This window comes from Caretta caretta, chromosome 1 (genome assembly GCF_965140235.1).
Source record: "Caretta caretta isolate rCarCar2 chromosome 1, rCarCar1.hap1, whole genome shotgun sequence".
NCBI classification, from domain to species: domain Eukaryota; kingdom Metazoa; phylum Chordata; order Testudines; family Cheloniidae; genus Caretta; species Caretta caretta.
The window spans coordinates 261,242,108-261,261,047 of record NC_134206.1 but is presented as its reverse complement, the minus strand read 5'-3'; the positions used below and the strand labels follow the sequence as shown (position 1 = coordinate 261,261,047).

General features: G+C 44.2%; 1 protein-coding gene across 4 annotated transcripts in view; it reads right to left on the bottom strand.

The window, feature by feature from the left end:
* The window catches only part of TNRC6B (trinucleotide repeat containing adaptor 6B), a 222,269-nt gene that overhangs the window by 106,826 nt on the left and 96,503 nt on the right, over positions 1-18,940 (bottom strand). Inside the window, exon 1 of one of the 4 annotated variants that reach the window (XM_048834761.2) lies at positions 10,389-10,605. The exons of the other annotated variants lie outside the window; for them this stretch is intronic. Within the exon in view, the coding sequence (XP_048690718.2) occupies positions 10,389-10,393 (5 nt within the window). The 5' untranslated portion in view covers positions 10,394-10,605. Of the gene's footprint in view, positions 1-10,388; positions 10,606-18,940 lie in introns of those variants that run through there. 4 annotated transcript variants of the gene reach the window in all.

The window sequence follows — 18,940 nt, the reverse complement described above, 5'->3', positions numbered from 1 at the left end:
CAGAGAAGGAGGGCAGTCAACGGAAACAGAGGGAAACCTTTGCATAGTTGGGACCCTCCTTCCAGATGATGTTGGGGTATCCTCTCACACTGAGGTTACCTCTCTGGGGGAGGGAACTCCAGTCATTAGGAAAAGGCAGGTGTTAGTAATGGGAGATTCGATCATTAGAAACATAGATAGCTGGGTTTGTGATGACCGGGAGAACTGTCTGGTGACTTGCCTGCCTGGTGCGAAGGTTGCGGATTTCTCGAGGCATCTAGATAGACTTATGTGTAGTGCTGGGGAGGAGCCGGTGGTCGTGGTACATGTAGGTACCAATGACATAGGGAAGGGTAGGAGAGACGTCCTGGAGGCCAAATTTAGGCTGCTAGGAAAGAGACTGAAATCCAGGACCTCTATGGTGGCATTCTCAGAAATGCTTCCAGTTTCACGCGCAGGGCCAGGTAGGCAGGCAGAGCTTCAGAGTCTCAATGCGTGGATGAGACGATGGTGTAGAGAGGAGGGGTTTAGATTTATTAGGAACTGGGGAAACTTTTGGGATAGGGAGAGCCTATACAGGAAGGATGGGCTCCACCTAAACCAAAGTGGATCCAGACTGCTGGCACTTAACATTAAAAAGGTTGTAGAGCAGTTTTTAAACTAAGAGATGGGAGAAAGCTGATTGCTGCAGAGGTGCACATGAATCGGACAGAGACTTCTCTTAGAGGACAGTCTATTGATAGAGATTCTCTAGGTTTTAGTCAGGAGGAGAGGATGGAAGAGGATAAAGTATGGGCCAGATCAGATGAGAAACATTTACATAAAGAATCTGACACATCAGAAAAGGGCAGACAAATAAACAGTGACAAGTTTTTAAAGTGCTTGTACACAATTGCTAGAAGTCTAAATAATAAGATGGATGAACTAGAGTGTCTTGTGTTAAAGGAGCATATTGATATAATAGGCATTATAGAAACCTGGTGGAGTGGCGACAAACAATGAGACAATCGTTCTGGGGTACAAAACATAAGGGAAGGACAGAACAGGTCGTGCAGGGAGGGGGAAGTGGCACTATATGTGAAAGAAAATGTAGAATCAAATGAAATAAAAATCTTAAATGAATCCACATCTTCCATAGAATCTCTATGGATAGTAATTCCATGCTCTAATAAGAATATAACAGTAGGGATCTATTATCGACCACCTGATGAGGACAGTGATAGTAACGATGAAATGCTAAGAGAAATTAGAGAGGCTATCAAAATAAAAAAAACTCAACAATAGTGGGGGATTTCAATTATCCCCATATTGACTGGGTACATGTCACCTCAGGACGAAATGCAGAGACAAAATTTCTCGATACTTTAAATGACTGCTTCTTGGAGCAGCTGGTACAGGAACCCACAAGGGGACAGGCAACTCTCGATCTAGTCCTGAGTGGAGCGCAGGATCTGGTCCAAGAGGTAACTATAACAGGACCGCTTGGAAACAGTGACCATAATATAATAATATTTAACATTACTGTGGTGGGAAGAACACCTCAACAGCCCAACACTGGCATTTAATTTCAGAAAGGGGAACTATGCAAAAATGAGGAGGTTAATTAAACAGAAAATAAAAGGCACAGTGACTAGAGTGAAATCCCTGCAAGCTGCATGGACACTTTTCAAAGACACCATAATAGAGGCTCAACTTAAATGTATACCCCAAACTAAAAAACACAGTAAAAGAACTAAAAAAGAGCCACTTTGGCTTAACAACCATGTAAAAGAAGCAGTGAGAGATAAAAAGGCATCTTTTAAAAAGTGGAAGTCAAATCCTAGTGAGGTAAATAGAAAGGAGCATAAACACTGCCAAATTAAATGTAAAAATGTAATAAGAAAAGCCAAAAAAGGAGTCTGAAGAACAGCGAGCCAAAAACTCAAAAGGTAATAAGTTTTTTTAAGTACCTCAGAAGCAGGAAGCCTGCTAAACAACCAGTGGGGCCCCTGGACGATCAAGATACAAAAGGAGCACTTAAAGATGATAAAGTCATCACAGAGAAACTAAAGGAATTCTTTGCTTCAGTCTTCACTGATGAGGATGTCAGGGAAATTCCCAAATCTGAGCTGTCTTTTGTAGGTGACAAATCTGAGGAATTGTCACAGATTGAAGTATCACTAGAGGAGGTTTTGGAATTAATTGAGAAACTGAATAGTAACAAGTCACCGGGACCAGATGGCATTCACCCAAGAGTTCTGAAAGAACTCAAATGTGAAATTGCGGAACTATTAACTATGGTTTTTAACCTGTCCTTTAAATCAGCCTAATGTACCCAATGATTGGAAGATAGCTAATGTAACGCCAATATTTAAGAAGGGCTCTGCAGGATCCTGGCAATTACAGACTGGTAAGTCTAACGTCAGTACCGGGCAAATTAGTTGAAACAATAGTAAAGAATAAAATTTTAAGACACATAGAAAATCAAATTGTTGCGCAAAAGTCAACATGGTTTCTGTAAAGGGAGATCATGTCTTACTAATCTATTAGAGTTCTTTGAGGGGGTCAACAAACATGTGGACAAGGGGGAATTCAGTGGACATAGTGTACTTAGATTTCCAGAAAGCCTTGGACAAGGTCCCTCACCAAAGGCTCTTATGTAAATTAAGTTGTCATGGGATAAGAGGGAAGATCCTTTCATGAATTGTGAACTGGTTAAAAGACAAGGAAAAAGGGTAGGAATAAACGGTAAATTTTCAGAAGGGAGACAGGTAACTAGTGGTGTTCCCCAAGGGTCAGTCTTAGGACCAATCCTATTCAACTTATTCATAAATGATCCGGAGAAAGGGGCAAACAGTGAGGAGGCAAAATTTGCAGATGATACTCAACTGCTCAAGATAGTTAAGACCAAAACAGACTGTGAAGAACTTCAAAAAGATCTCAAACTAAGTGATTGGGAAACAAAATGGCAAATGAAATGTAATGTTGATAAATGTAAAGTAATGCACATTGGAAAAAATAACCCCAACTATACATACAATATGATTGGCGCTAATTTAGCTACAACTAATCAGGAGAAAGATCTTGGAGTCATTGTGGATAGTTCTCTGAAGATGTCCGTGCAGCGGCAGTCAAAAAAAGCAAATGGGATGTTAGGAATCATTAAAAAAGGGATAGAGAATAAGACGGAGAATATCTTATTGCCCTTATTTAAATCTATGGTACGCCCACATCTTGAATACTGCGCACAGATGTGGCCCCATCATCTGAAAAAAGATATACTGCCATTAGAAAAGGCTCAGAAAAGGGCAACTAAAATGATTAGGGGTTTGGAATGGGTCCCATATGAGGAGAGACTAAAGAGGCTAGGACTTTTCAGCTTGGAAAAGAGGAGACTCAGGGGGGATATGATAGAGGTATATAAAATCATGAGTGGTGTGGAGAAAGTGAATAAGGAAAAGTTATTTACTTGTTCCCATATTATAAGAACTAAAGGCCACCAAATGAAATTAATGGGCAGCAGATTTAACACAAATAAAAGGAAGAAGTTCTTCACTCAGTGCAGTGTCAACCTGTGGAACTCCTTGCCTGAGGAGGTTGTGAAGGCTGGGACTATAACAGGGTTTAAAAGAGAACTGGATAAATTCATGGAGGTTAAGTCCATTAATGGCTATTAGCCAGGATGGGTAAGGAATGGTGTCCCTAGCCTCCATTTGTCAGAGGGTGGAGACAGATCACTTGATCCTTACCTGTCAGGTTCACTCCCTCCGGGACACCTTGCATTGGCCACTGTCGATAGACAGGATACTGGGCTGGACAGACCTTTGGTCTGACCCAGTATGGCCATTCTTATGTTCTCCAGTCTGTAGTTAATCCACCTCTCCTGTCGAGAAAGCGCTGTTTATATGGGGGGGAAGGGGCGGGTGTCAGTATAATTACGTCACTCAGAGGTGTGGATTTTTCACACCTCTGAGCAACACGGTTATACGGATATATGCTGAGAGATTATGCCACACACACTCAAAGAAACTGCAAAACCACCTGATCAACATCCTATACAGCATACAGGGAAAGATTAAGAATGAACACTCAAAACTGCATACTCTCAACAAACAGCTGGATATGTGTCTGTCAGGCTTAGCAGATAACACGGCACCAAAACTGCAAAGACATAAGCACATGCATAAATTTTATACACTGATTTTCAGTGGGACTACTCGTGTGTATTAAGTTGTGCACATACTTAGGCACGTCCAGGATTGGGGCCAAAGGCTACTGTGACATTACAAAGAGGTGGTGCCTTACTAAGCTCCGCTAATAAAATCTTATGAAATGATTTTTCCATCAATTTTATTTTTATCCCCTTCCTGCTTCTCAACCCACCCACAACATGTAAAGGCACTACTCTTCTTTGAGAACCAAGTCTATATCACGTTTCCAGTTTCAAATGTTCTTCCTGTAGCAGTACTTAAAGAAAGGTTCTAATTGTATTTCAACTAAAGACAAATGGAGAAATGAAGAGGGGAAAGAAAACCTAATTCAAACACACAAAGGGATTTCACTCCGACTATTTCATAGAGTCAAAGCACTGACAATATCATATCAAAATGTGCATGCTGAGCTATTATAGAGACAAGGTAGGTGAGGTAATATCTTTTATTGGACCAACTTCTGTCAGTGAGAAACTTTCAAGCTACATAGAGCTCTTCCACAGGTCTGAGAAAAGTAATCTGAGTGTCAGAGCTAAATACAAGGTCAAACAGATAGTTTATACCATAAGTAGTTAGCACATATTCTAAGGGACCATTCAAGGTGAAATGGCCCCTTAACAACCCAGTAGTCATAGAACAAAATGGGGGGTTAGTGGAAAACAGATTGTTGTAATAAGCCATAAACGCTTTGCTAAGTTATGAACATGTGAAAATAGTGGGTTATTATGGGAATAGATTAATAGCCTTAACTATAGAGTATTCAGCCTTGTCATCAGCTGTAACACAGTTACAAATTGTTTCCTGATATTTTTACTTTGGCTAAACAATTCATTGCTCCCTTAGAGTTTATACACTTCACTACTTGTAGGTTTAATTATATCGTTTTATTGCCCCACTATATATCTTTTAAATCTTTGTTGCTAGATCAGTCTCTTCTATATTTTTTGTGACTCTTCTCTTAACTCCCTCCAGCTCATCATCACCTTTCTGCTATTCAAATAGTCTGAACTTTACAGTATTCAAAAGGCAGACTCACAAACACCATCTAGAAAAGAGAACTACCTCCCTATTAGCATGTAACTATGTATTTGCAGCCTAACACTGCACTGCCTTTTTATGACCACAGTGCACTGCAAACTCAAATTCAATTTATAGAATCTACCCCCAATTTAATATTATCATTTTAACTTCTATAAGTGCTTTGTACTTATGGTATTTTCCATCCTAGGTTCTCAAGCACTTTATAAATAATGTACCTCTTAATTTTGCAGATGGGGAAACTGAGGCACATAAAGTTAACTTGCTCAAAAGCACACAGAATTTATAGTAGAGGCGGAACTGGAACCCAGCTCTTCCAGTTCATACCTGGGCCTTAAGTTCTCTGCCAACAGAATAGGAAACCAGTTATGGCTGTGTAAGAGCCACTCAATACCCCCAAAAATGTCTCTTAAACATTGTTATGCCACCACCATCACTATGAATGAGATGAAAGTTTTGTCTCCAAGACTATTCAGTCCTTGGCCTCTGACTTTGAACTGCCAAAAAGGGAACCAGTTAGTCTTATGTGCAATTAAGACACCTGACCTCAGATAGCTAGTTTTCGGTCACTAAGATCAATAATATATAATCATTAATAATAATAAACAGCAACAGCACCCGAAAGAAAAAAAATGAGATGAGTAATGTTGGATTTATTACATACCATACAAGAACATCTGAGCTCGTCATTTTCAAAAAAGGCATGTGATAAATCACCAAGTTCTTAATGTCTTACTACTTCAAAAGATCAACAACACTGAGATTTAGAACAAAGTTAACCCATCAAACTGACTGTATTCCAATTGGCTTGGAAGTCAATTTTTTTTTCTGGACATCTAACTCTATTCCTATTTAAAATGTTATTTTTTAAAAACCTATTACCCTTAAAAAGAAAAGGAGTACTTGTGGCACCTTAGAGACTAACCAATTTATTTGAGCATAAGCTTTCGTGAGCTACAGCTCACTTCATCAGATGCATTTTTCTTTTTGCAAATACAGACTAACACGGCTGTTACTCTGAAACCTGTTATTACCCTTAAGAATTTCATGATCATGAAGAGACTTGCACATAGTTCTGATTAAAATATTCAGGATATAGTATATGTAATAAAACTCTGACTTCAGGCTTCAGTGATCATCAATATTTATTGTTCCATGAAGTAAATACTCAACATTTTCTTTTAACCTTTCAGATCAGTAAATCTGGATATTCACCTCAACACATGTTAATGTCTACCTATTGAACTATAATTCAGCAGTTAAGGCCAGATTTTCAAAATGTATGTAAGCACTTAAAAATGCAAGTTAAGTCCTTAGTAGGATTTTCAAAAAGCACCTAACTCTCATTTAAATTGATGAGAATTAGGCACCTAGGTGCTTTAAAAAAGTCCTCTTCTGCTAGCAACTGGACCATGAGGTTTGTCTCTCTCTCTTTGGGCATGTCTACACTGCATTAAAAATCTGCGGCTGGCCCGTGCAAGGAACTGAACTATGGGGCTATTTAACTGTGGTGTGGACATTTGGGCTCAGGCTGGACCCGACCTCTGGGACTCTCCCCACTTGCAGTGTCCCAGAGCCCAAACATCTGCATCACAATTAAACAGCCCCTGAGCCCGAGTCAGCCAGCATGGGCCACCAGCAGGTTTTTAATAGCAGTGTCGATACCCTAAAGACTATGGGCTGGATTTTTCCCAATGGAAATTAGGCACCGAGGCGCTTGAGATTTAAGAGCACCTAGTTGCCTAACTCCCACTGGGAAAAATCTGGCCCCTAGTCTTTAAGAGTACACACTAAACTTACAAACTTTTAGGCAGGCTACAAAAATGAGATTCAAACACCCATGCATAATCCCCTAATAGAGTTTTGAATGAAGATTTGTCTCAGCCAGCCACTTGCAAGTATCTCTCTTTGAAGCTTTGCTAAGTTGAAGACACTGAGGATGGGCAACAGATTCCTGCCAACTTGAACTGACTCTTTTGGAAGCAGCACACTTCCTTTCCTCAATTAAGCAGCAGAGTCTTGGAAATCCTTTACAGTAGTAAAGAAAGAAAAAGTTGCCAGCAGAAGAGGCCTACCAAATGGTTTTTAATTTATTTATTTTTGCTATGTTCAAAACCACTAGTGTCACTGTCCAAATTCATTAAAACCTGATCTTACCTCCTTCACCCTGCCCCCTAGCCCCCCCAAAAAATCATTAAATTATTAAAGTTGTGAGTCTGTCTTGGGAACGGACTTTCCAATTGCTGCAGATATCTGCAATAATTAAAAAGGGAATGTCAATAAATGACCAACAGAGAGAGAGTTTTGTAGACACTGCCACCACTTTAAAAAAAAAAAAAAGTATGGTGAACCTCAAACTCCAAAAAAAATGCTACTACTAAGTACACAAGCTTGTGGCTGAAACCTTGGATGTATGCCTCCTGCGGGGACTCCCTCAGATTGACCTGAAATAATTTTAAATTTTCCTTTTGTATTGCAAAAGCATATTTGAACACTAACAATATGGAGAATTATCCAGGTCAATTCCCCTGCCCACACCAGTAAAAGTTTGATATATGTTTCCTCTCTCCTCTGGAAGTAAGACTCCAACATGGTGGCTGGGATTTTGCAGCTTGCAAAGTAACTTGTGTATCCTATTCTAGGTCCTGTTTGGTCAAAACACTTAAAAGGTTTACATTGCCATCCGTTCATGTTTGTCCAGAGGAAAAAGAAAATCCCTTTTAAAGCCCGTATTCACAGTGTACCTTCAAGGACGTACACCTAGGCAGGAGTTCACATCTTATGTGCTGTGGACACTGCTACTTCCAAATTTTGCTCCTTTTTGTCTTATCCAGGCCAATCTACTGCAGTCCTGAAGAGCAGTCAAGACTGGAAAACAGCCTGCTGTTTTTCAACCAATGTACTATCATGCTGAATTAGACACATGATAGGTAACATGTATATATTACACATTATCAAATGGCATAACGAACAAAGTGAAATAAAAATATGCAGCAAAAACAAGGCCAACTCCAGTGCCATTAGCAAACCAGAACCAAGTCCATGTTCCTCCTTCCTCCCAAGGCCAACCATCCAATGACCACAACAAATACCATATGAAATACTCAAGTTGGTATTTTTTACTTAAAAAGTATCATTACATTTCCACAATGTTTTTTTTTACATATTTCACTAAAGACTAGTTGAATTGGCCTAAGCAACAGGTGTATTAATTGGATTTTGATTACAGTAATATCTTCATTAGCCCACAAGACCGTGCTAATGAAAACAGATTTAAGCCCATATTTCCCTATCTTTTAGCATCAGGGCACAGTTAGAGGAGATTCTTACACAGCAGAAGATGGAATCCACCTTCAGTTCATGAACATTCTCTTCCACTTAGGGTTACTTTGTTATTGAACTAGGTTATCCAACAGCATCCACCCCCTAATGAACCCCAAAAGTAAAACAATTTTTAGCGACACAGACACACTCCTCCAACTCAGAATAAAGCTTATTTTCCTAATGAACATACATACCCTACTCTAACTTATTACTAAACAGCCTGCCCCTGCGAATTCCTAGACATTCTAGCTCTTTTCTTGTTATATTTTGAACAGTCTCCTATCCCAGGAGTCTCATGCGATAATGTACTGGAATGAAACCAGAAAAAATGAAGATGTTTTTCTGTCAAATACATTCAGGTTTGCCTATTCAGTTTGTGCTCTGACCATGCAGCTGTGGGCTCAGAAAAGATATACATGGTGATCCCCTATTAGAGGAGGTTTTCATCCTTGACTTGTTGAATATAATTAGATTTTTTTCTTTTAAATTAGAGTCTGAAAATGGATTCAGATTAACTGGATGTGATTGTCCCTACAGTAATCTGCTGCCTAACCAGCCGACTACAAAAATATGTCACACACAGAGTACAAGGCCTCTCAGAAAGAAGGGAGCTGGGGGAGAACGTACAGGACCACAGCAAAAACTACTTTGTCTTATTTCTTCCACTCCACGAAAAGGAGCATTACATCACACTCTTACAATGCAGGGGGAGGGGGCTGTTCCCAGAAAGCAAGATTTACAGTTATTTCCCTTTACTCTTCTGCTTGGTTCTAGAGGAGATGTAAAAATCAATTTGGATTTAATTTTCAACAATGCAAAATTTGAAGAAGATTTAGAAGAAGATGACAGCTCTTGAACTGCATGTCTTAGTATGTATGTGAATGGTCATTTCCTACTGGATATGAAACAAACATCCTGCAAAAAAAAAAAAAAAAGCTATAGTCCCATATCTCAGATGTGTATATAAATACCTTAAAAAAGGTTTGGTAAAAATTTTTTGGACTAAAATTTGTGATGTGCAATAAAGGGGAGCTCCCTCAGGGAGCAGGGGGTTAGGAAAGACTACTTTTAAACTGAGACTAAGCTAGCACGACTGACTGGTTTGAACTCTAAATGCCATGTTTATGGGGCAGTACCATTTGGTCCCAACTACGACCAAAATAAAAACACATCTGGTTGCAGAGCGGGGGCATGAGACAGAGAAAAAAAAAGAGGAGCGCAAGCCATGCAAGAGAGGATGAGCACTGAAGCACATTTTGCACAGGAGGCTTTCAAGCACAGGAATCCTCCAAATCTTAAATCTCCCAGTACTCACTCCCCAACCCCAATATTTAAAACATACTGATGCATCATTTTAGTTTTTACATCTTTATGGCAAGTATGGCCTAGTAAAAACATTCGTCCCCCACTCCCCTTGTCGGCCCTAGCAGTAGAAAGAATGCAAACCCATTTATATTTATGCAAATTTTTGCAGCAGATTTAAGAGCTTCAGGTTCTTGGGGGAGAAAATCGCTGGGGGGGGGGGATGTGGGAGCCTGTTTAAATAACAGGATTTTCAATAATCCCTAGCACTCTCGCTTGTTTGGAAAACAGAAAAATGATGTAATTTGCATATAAATGTATTTAAATTGCAATCAAACCCTTTCAAATTTTTCAAAACACTTCTGCCACAGCTTTTCAAATCGTAAAATCTTGTCAAAGTCCATTAGATGTAAGAGCTCAATGATTCACAATCGTCTGAAGCAAGTGTTTATGCCAGACAAACATCGCCATGCAACACCACAGATGAAACGGTCAGACCTGATCCACATACAATCTATCGGTAGGTTAAAAAAATAGCTGAAAGATACTACTAACCTCATAAAGTGCAGCAGTGCTTAAATCCAGCGAGTTGAGGCATACAAGGTAGAAATGGAAATGAAAAGAGATCCAAGAATGATTTCTGTATATGTTTTTTTCAATTTTAAATGTTCAGAAACGAGCAGAGACTCTGTCGGCCATTTTGGCTTGAACTCACTCTCTCGCTCTTGCGCTCTCTCTCCCCTCTGTCTCTCTAAAGGAAGAAGCTTTTTGTGACCTTCAAATAGAGGCAGGTCATGTGACTTGGGGCAGGCTGTCAATCAGGAAGAGGAGGGTGGAATGCTACAATCTTAAAGGGAAAGCAGCCTTTTTTGCACCTAAAAGACTACTTCGCAGTGCGCAGCTTTCCCTCAATAGTGTAATGCTGCTGTAGCATATTTTCCATCTGCATTACTTCTCATCTATTTATCATGCAAAAGTAGTACACAGAAACAAGATTTTATCCAGTATATCTGGGGATAGAACTAAATAAAAGCATAGTTGGATTTTTTTTACACTAGCTACAAATTAAACCAGCGAATCATGTTAATGTAACATTAAGCTTGCACCGATGAAAAGTTATAAGACATGAAATGCAAAAATTAAGTTTCCAACAACAATATTCAGTCTTCTGTACTGGACTTTGGTGCACATGGCCCCAGCAGTTGCTGTCTGCTCCCTCCCCATCCCCCCCCCCCACACCCCTGCAAGAGAAAGTGTCCCTTTAGGAAGGCCCCATCTGGCTTTACAAATGCAAGACTACGCAGTAATAAATACTGCCACCAGCACTAAGAGACACACCTTTACCACTTCAAAACTGAGCCCCTACATATCAGCAGTTCCAGACAGCTATTTGTCAGCCTAAGAACAGGCAGCAGGTAAGCAAGCAGATGAGGATTGGAGAGAAACGTGGGACACAACCAGACACAGACACTTCTCCAAACTTTGAATAAAGCTTATTTTCTATTAACATACACACCCTACTCTAACTTATTAGTAAACAGCGCACCCCTCCAAATTCCTAAACAATCTAGCCCTTTTCTTGTTCTATGTTGAACTGTCTCGTATCCCAAGCTGGAGAAGCCTGGGACCCAGCATCAAGTTGTTTCTCCCTCTGGATCCATGGACTCTGGGAGGAGAGGACGTGAGGCTGGGGTGGGGAGCGCAGCTGGGCTCTGGGGGATAGGGAGAGTGGGTTTCTGGGCTGGGGGGCATCCTGCAGCTGGGTTCTGGGGAAGGAGGGGGTGCAGAGTGTCTGGGCTGGCAGGAGGCCACAGCTGGGCTCTCAGGGAGGAAGGGATGCGAGTGTATGGGCTGGCAGGGGGGCCGCGGTTCAGCTCTGGGAGTGGAGAGGGTGCGAGTGTCTGAACTGGCAGGGGATTGCGACTGGGCTTTGGGGACAAAGGGATGTGAGTGTCTGGGCTGGGGAGCACCCCACAGTTGGGCTCTGAGTGTAAAGGGGTGCAAGTGTCTGCCCCCGTGCTGGGCTCTGGGGGGAGGAGGCAGAGAAACAGGAACATAAGAACAGCCATACTGGGTCAGACCAAAGGTCCATCTAGCCCAGTATCCTGTCTTCCAACAGTGGCCAATGCCAGGTACCCCAGAGGGAATGAACAGAACAGGTAATCATCAAGTGATTCATCCATCCCCTGTCACCCATTCCCAGCTTCTAGCAAACAGAGCAAGAGTACTTGTGGCACCTTAGAGACTAAGTCTTAGAGATTATAGTCTTGGCCTTCATAACATCCTCTGGCAAAGAGTTCCACAGATTGACTACATTGTGTGAATAAATACTTCTTTTTGTCGGTTTTAAACCTGCTGCCTATTAATTTCATTTGGTGGCCCCTACTTCTTGTGTTATGAGAAGGAGTAAATAATATTTCCTTATTTAAAAAGAATGAGGAGTACTTGTGGCACCTTAGAGACTAACAAATTTGTTTGAGCATAAGCTTTTGTGGGCTAAAGCCCACTTCATCAGATGCATGTAGTGGAAAATACAGTAGGAAGATATATATAGATATATATACACACACACACACACACACACAGAACATGAAAAAATGGAGATTGCCATACCAACTCTAATAGCCCCAAGGTGGGCTATTATCAGCAGGAGAAAAAAAAAAAAACTTTTGTAGTGATAATCAGGATGGCCCATTTCAAACAGTTGACAAGAAGGTGTGAGTAACAGTAGGGGGGAAAATTAGCACAGGGAAATAGTTTTTCGTTTGTGTAATGACTCATCCACTCCCAGTCTTTATTCAAGCCTAATTTAATGGTGTCCAGTTTGCAAATTAATTCCAGTTCCTTATTAAATTAATTCCTAATTTACTTTCTCCACACCAGTCATGATTTTACAGACCTCTATCACATCCCCCTTTAGTCATCTCTTTTCCAAGCTGAAAAGTTCCAATCTTATTAATTTCTCCTCATACGGAAGCTGTTCCATATCCCGAATCATTTTTGTTGCCCTTTTCTGAACCTTTTCCAATTCCAATATATCTTTTTTGAGATGGGACAACCACATCTGCACACAACATTCAAGATGTGGGCATACCATGGATTTATATAGAGGCAATATGATATGTTCTGTCTTATTATCTGTCCCTTTCTTAATGATTCCCAACATTGTTAGCTTTTTTTGACTGCTGCTGCACACTGAGTGGATGTTTTCAGAGAACTATCCACAATGATTCCAAAATTTCTTTCTTGAGTGGTAACAGCTAATTTAGACCCCATCATTTTATATGTACAGTTGGGATTACGTTTTCCATTGTGCACTACTTTGCATTTATCAACACTGTATTTCATCTGCCATTTTGTTGCCCAGTCACCCGGTTTTGTGAGATCCCTTTGTAGCTCTTCACAAACTGCTTTGGACTTAACTATCCCTGCATCCATGGTTATGGTTATCATTGGCATCAGCTGAAGAAAAGGAACTCCTATCCCTACATTGTGATGAACCTTCCACCAGTCTAGGGAATGCTTCACCGGCTGGGGAACTAACACCTGCTTGTTGAGGTGTTCGTTTGGCTCTTCAGGCCCTTGAGGAACTTGGCAGTCACGTCCAAGGCGAAAACCAACCTACCTTTGAGTGGCGGACGAAAGGCCGAAATAGCAGCCAAGTGGACCTTGATAGATGAAAGAGATAGGTCTTGCAGCTTGATATGCAGAAGGTAGTCCAGGATCAACTGCAACGAGGCCCACTTGGGCTGAATACCAACAAGTGAACCGCTTCCGTTAGGCTAGGTAGATCGCTCTGGTGGAGGGCTTTCTGCTGCCCAACAGGACCTGCTGGACAACGACTGAGCACTTATGCTCCTCCGCATTTAACCAGGCAGCAGCCAAGCTGTCAGGTGCAACATCGCCAGGTTTGGATGTAGAAGACTGTCGTAGTTTTGGACAGCAGGTCCAGTCTGAGCGCCAGCTGTTAACGGAGCAGACACCGAGAGGTCCAGCAGTGTGCCGAACTAGTGCTGGCACGGCCAAGCCGGTGCTATGAGGCTCATCTTCGCCCTGTCCTATTTGATTTTCATGAGGACTCTGAATTAGCGGCACTGCAAGGAAGGCATACAACAGAGCCTCTGACCACGGGAACAGAAAAGAGTCCAACAGGGAGCCTCTGTCGATCCCCCGAATTGAGCAGAAAACGGGGCATTTTCTGTTTTGCTCGTATGCGAACAAGTCCACCTGGGGAGATCCCCACCTCTGGGAGATGAAGCTGACCACTTCCGGACGGAGGGACCACTCATGGCGAGACAAGAAGGTCTTGATGAAGTGATCTGCCAAAGCATTCCTGGCCTCAGGGGGTGTGCGGCTACGAGATGGATGCCCTGTTGTACACAGAAGTTCCAGAGCTTGAGGGTTCCCTGGCAAAGGGCAGACTACCTAGCCCCGCCTTGCTTGTTGATATAGAACATAGGGCTGTGTTGTCCGTCAGGACCTAGACCACCCTGCTTTTTATGTTAGGTAGGAAGGCTTTGCAGGACAGGCGAACTGCTCTGAGCTCCCCAACACTGATATGTAGGGAGCGGTCATGACTTGACGAACAACCTTGCATGCTGAAATCGCCACGGTGGGCTCCCCACCCCAGGTCCGCGGCATCAGAGATGAGGGTCACCAACGGGGAAGGAGCCGCGAAGGGAACCCCCTCCAACACCAATGAAGGATTTGCCACCGTGTGAGTGACGACAGTACGTGGTCTGGGACCCTGACCATATGGTCCACGCTGTGTCTGTTGGAGATGTAGACCGACGCCAGCCACGCCTGTAGGGGCCTGAGGCAGAGCCACGTGTCCCAGACCATGTAAGTGCAGGCAATCGCAGGCACGTCTGAGCGGTGGTGAGGGTGGGCTTGCATGCACAAGATCAGGTCCACCATGGCTTGAAACAGAGCCTCAGGGAGGAAGGCTCTGGCCTGAGTAGAGTTGAAGACCCCACCAATGTACTCTATGCATTGTACTGGAATTAAGATCAATTTTTTCTTGTTTATTCACAGCCCCAGGTCTCAATAGGTGAAGCCACACTTGATCCTGGGACCAGCCCTTTTTCATCCAGTCATCAAGGTAGACATAAATTTGCACCCCTCAATGCCTCAGGTAAGCAGCCACAGGCGCTATACACTTTGTAAACACTCTTGGGGCTGACAAAAGACCGAAGGGCAGTGCAATGAATTGAAAATGGCAGTAGCCCAACCCAAAATTGAGGAAACGCCTGTGCCCCGGGAAAATGTTAATATGGAAATATGCATCCTTCAAGCCGAGGGCAACGTACCAGTCTCCCGCATCCAGGGAGGGAATAATGGAGGCCAGAGAGACCATGCAAAAGTAACTTCTTTAGAGACATGTTGAGGCAGCGCAGATCCAGAATGGGTCTGAGGCCCCCTTTTGCTTTTGGGATGAGGAAATAATGGGAGTAGAACCCTTTCGCCCCCTTCAAGTCTGGAGGGACATCCTCCATCGCCGCCAGGCATAGGAGGTTCTCGACCTCCTGAACAAGGAGCAGCTTGTGAGAAGGGTCCCTGAAAAGGGACAGGGAAGGGGGGTTGGGAGGGAGGGTCAGCCACAAACTGCAGGGTGTAGCCTGAAGATATTATGTCGAGCACACAACAGTCTGAAGTCAGCCGCGACCAAGCTGACCAGAAGGGGTGCAGGCGGTTGAGGAAAGAGCAGGGAGGTGGATCCTGGGAAGTGACTGGGGCACCATCCCCAGGCGCATCCTCAAAATGCCTGCTTCTGGCTTCCCTGGGCTCTGGAAGAACCAGGCTGGGCAGAGGAACAGGAAGACGAAGAGTGACACCATTTAAATCCTTTATCTCTGTCCTTCTTCCTGTAGAAGCTGGACTGGGGAACACGCCAGGACCTTGACGGAGGCGGAGGCTGACGGAACGTGCTTTCTAGTCTACTGGATGGTGTGTAAGCCGAAGGAACGGAGGATGTCATGGGAGTCTTGAAGGCCGTGAAGCCGTGCATCAGTCAGCTCTGAAAAGAGCCCTGCCTCCCTCAAACGGGAGGTACTGAAGGGTAGTCTGCATCTCCTGGGACAGCCCAGAGGACTGTAATGAGGAGCTGCACCTCATGACCACCGCAGAGGTGACTACCCTGGCTGCAGAGTCCATAGCTTTCCAGGCCATCGGAAGGTTACCGCTCGCCACCATTTTGCCCTCTTCCACCAAAATGGCAAACTCCTGGGCTCGATCCTGTGGGAAGCCCTCCGGAAACTTGCTGATGGAGTTGTACCTACCGAGCAGGGCTGGATGGCTAGACACCCAAAATTCAGGCTGTCTGTCAAATAAATTTTCCTGCCAAACAAGTCCAGCCTCTTGTCATTTTTATTTTTCATGTACCACTCTCCTGGCCCTTCCTGGCCTTTTCGTTGATGGCAGACACAACCAGGGGGACCCCACTGGAGGGTGGGTGTACAGGTACTCAAATCCCTTTGTGGGGACATAGTACTTCTTTTCCACCTTCTTGGAGGTAGGCGGAATGGAAAAGGAGATCTTGCATTGCCGACTTGGCAATTTTGAGGACAGAGCCACTCATTTGTGAGGGGCCGGTCAGCGCTTTTGTCTGGCAACTAAGATGACTGCACAGCAGTCTGAGGGGCGGCTTCCCCTTCCTCGTCCAGGGACAGCTCCTTGGGCAATAGGGCCACTCCGACTCGGGTGCCAGCTGTACCGGGGGTAGCTTGTCTGGTGTGGCCTTGGAAAAATGGTAGGAGTATGGGACCGGCATAACAGGTACATCCCGTGGGTTCTAGTACTGCCACTGAGCGAGCCATTGCTCCTGCCTCCACACCCTCTGCAGGAACCACGCTGGTCTCGCAGGCCAGTGGCAAGATGCCTTTTATAGGTGAAGGGCTGAACTCCCATTTAGGCTCGGACCATTGCCCTTCCAGTGACCAGGGCAGAACTGTAAATGCCTGAGTCTGATCTGATCAGAACTGATCCTCATCAGCAACTGGGGAGCAGAGGGCAAGGACCAGTGCCAGCCCGAAGAGCGGTACCAGGGAGCCAGAGACCGGTGTTGCAACCGGGAACAATCCCACACCGTGGGGATCGACACCTGGGAGACTGCCTACGCGATGGTAATCTGCACTGTGGTGAACTCTGGCAGGAAGGCTGACAGTACCAGGGATACAGGGATCGGCATCGTAACTCAGGCGTCCCGTGCCTTGCAGGTGGAGACTTGGTGTCAAGGACCTGTGTCTCGTTACCAGGGTCCGAGGCCGCAGCAATGGGGATTGATGCCTGCAGTCCAGGGATTGGGTATGCTCCACTGTTTTAGGGGGCGGTCCCATAACCGGCTTGCCCATAGATGCTGGGGCCTTGGCCGGGTCCATCACCTGGCTTGGCGTCTGCGGTGCCAGTCAGCCTACTTGCTCTTTGGCCGCCAGGTCCACTTCAGGCACAGATGAATTTACTAGGGGCCAGGACCCCCTGCTGCTTCCAGGAGTTGGAGGCAGGTCCCGGGCTGGGATGGGGGGGGGTCTGACTGCATGGGTACTGCGAAGCAGCTCCGGAGCAGGCACGTGGCCTGACACAGGTCCTTTGCCCGAAGCCCCTTTCTTCTGTGGCGCCAGTGGGTCCGTCAACTTCAACCTTTCTTAGGCACTGGGGATGGGGAATGGTGCCAAGTGGATTCCAGTGCTGGTGGTACGCTGTGTACCAAGATACCAGGCATGGAGTCCGATCGAGAGGGTGCCAAGATAGGACAAAGAAGTGCAGCCTCCATGAGGAGGGCCCTCAAGCGGATGTCCCACTCCTTCTGAGTTTGAGGGTGAAAGTTTTTCAAGATCCTGCACTTATCCTTTCTGTGGGACTCCCCCAAACACTTTAAACAGCTCTCATGGGGGTCACTAATGGGCTTCGGCCGGCTGCACAATGACTATGGCTTAAAGCCTGGGGAACGGGGTATGCCTCGCTCTGAGGCAAAGTCCTAGCTGGGACTCTAACTCCTAAACTACTACACTAACACTTAAAGGTCTAATTAAGTACCTATCAACTAACAAAGGAGACAGAACAATGGACTGTAAGAACCGCTAACAGCCTTGCAATGCAAGACAAGGCACTCCGACCAACCATCATGGGCGGTAAGAAGGAACTGAGAGGGCGTAAGGTTGGCAGTGCCTAACATACCAACGCATGAGCGTGACACTCAAGGGGGCGCCACAGCCAACCCTACGGATACCGCTACGGCTCCAATGACTGTGCACATGCACACACCTAGAATGGAATCAACATGAGCAAGCAATTGAGAAAGAACTGAGGCTTTGATGAGGAAGGCTGCTGTGTAGATGCATCAAGTGGGTTAGAAGGTATCTTTCTCTGGAACTTCTCTCTCTTTCTTGGAGATTCTGTTGGTCTCTGAAATCCAGAGAATTGCATCAGACAGGATCTGTGAGCCATTTGTGATCTATTAAACTTCCTTTTGTTTGCAGGAGCAAGGTACCTAACAAGCGTAACGTGGCCCTGGAATCCTTAAGGGTATGCAATGACTCTTGGGTATTTTCCACAAACAGCTTCAGTCCACCAAACAGAAGTTCCTCTATCATATTCTGGACTTCTCTGGAGAAGTCATGTAGCTATAACCAGAAAGCCCTGTGCATCACCACTGTCGTAGAGATGGAGCGGGCCTTGGTATCTGCAGTATCCAGAACTGCCTGAAGAGATGTTCTGGCTAGTAATTGTCCCTCAAATTAGTGGCTTGAAATTTTTCCCTTTGGTCCAGCGGAAGCAGTTCAATAGACAATCCAACTTTGTATAGTTTATGTAGTTGTACTTTGCCATCAGCACCTAGTAACTCACAATATGGAACTGTAGGGTTGCTGATTAGATTAATAGGATTTTCTCCCCAGCGGGTCCTGGCACTTTTGGTCTCTGTCATACAGGGTGACTTATAAAGATGCTGCTTACCCCATTCATTAACCATATCAACAACCAGAGAGTTAGGTGGAGGGAGGGAGAATAAGAACTTTGAGTCCTTAGTGGGCATGTAATTTTTTTTTTTTTTTTTAAATCAGCCCTCTTACATGTGGGAGTTACTGTAGCTGGAGACTGCCAAATGGATTTTG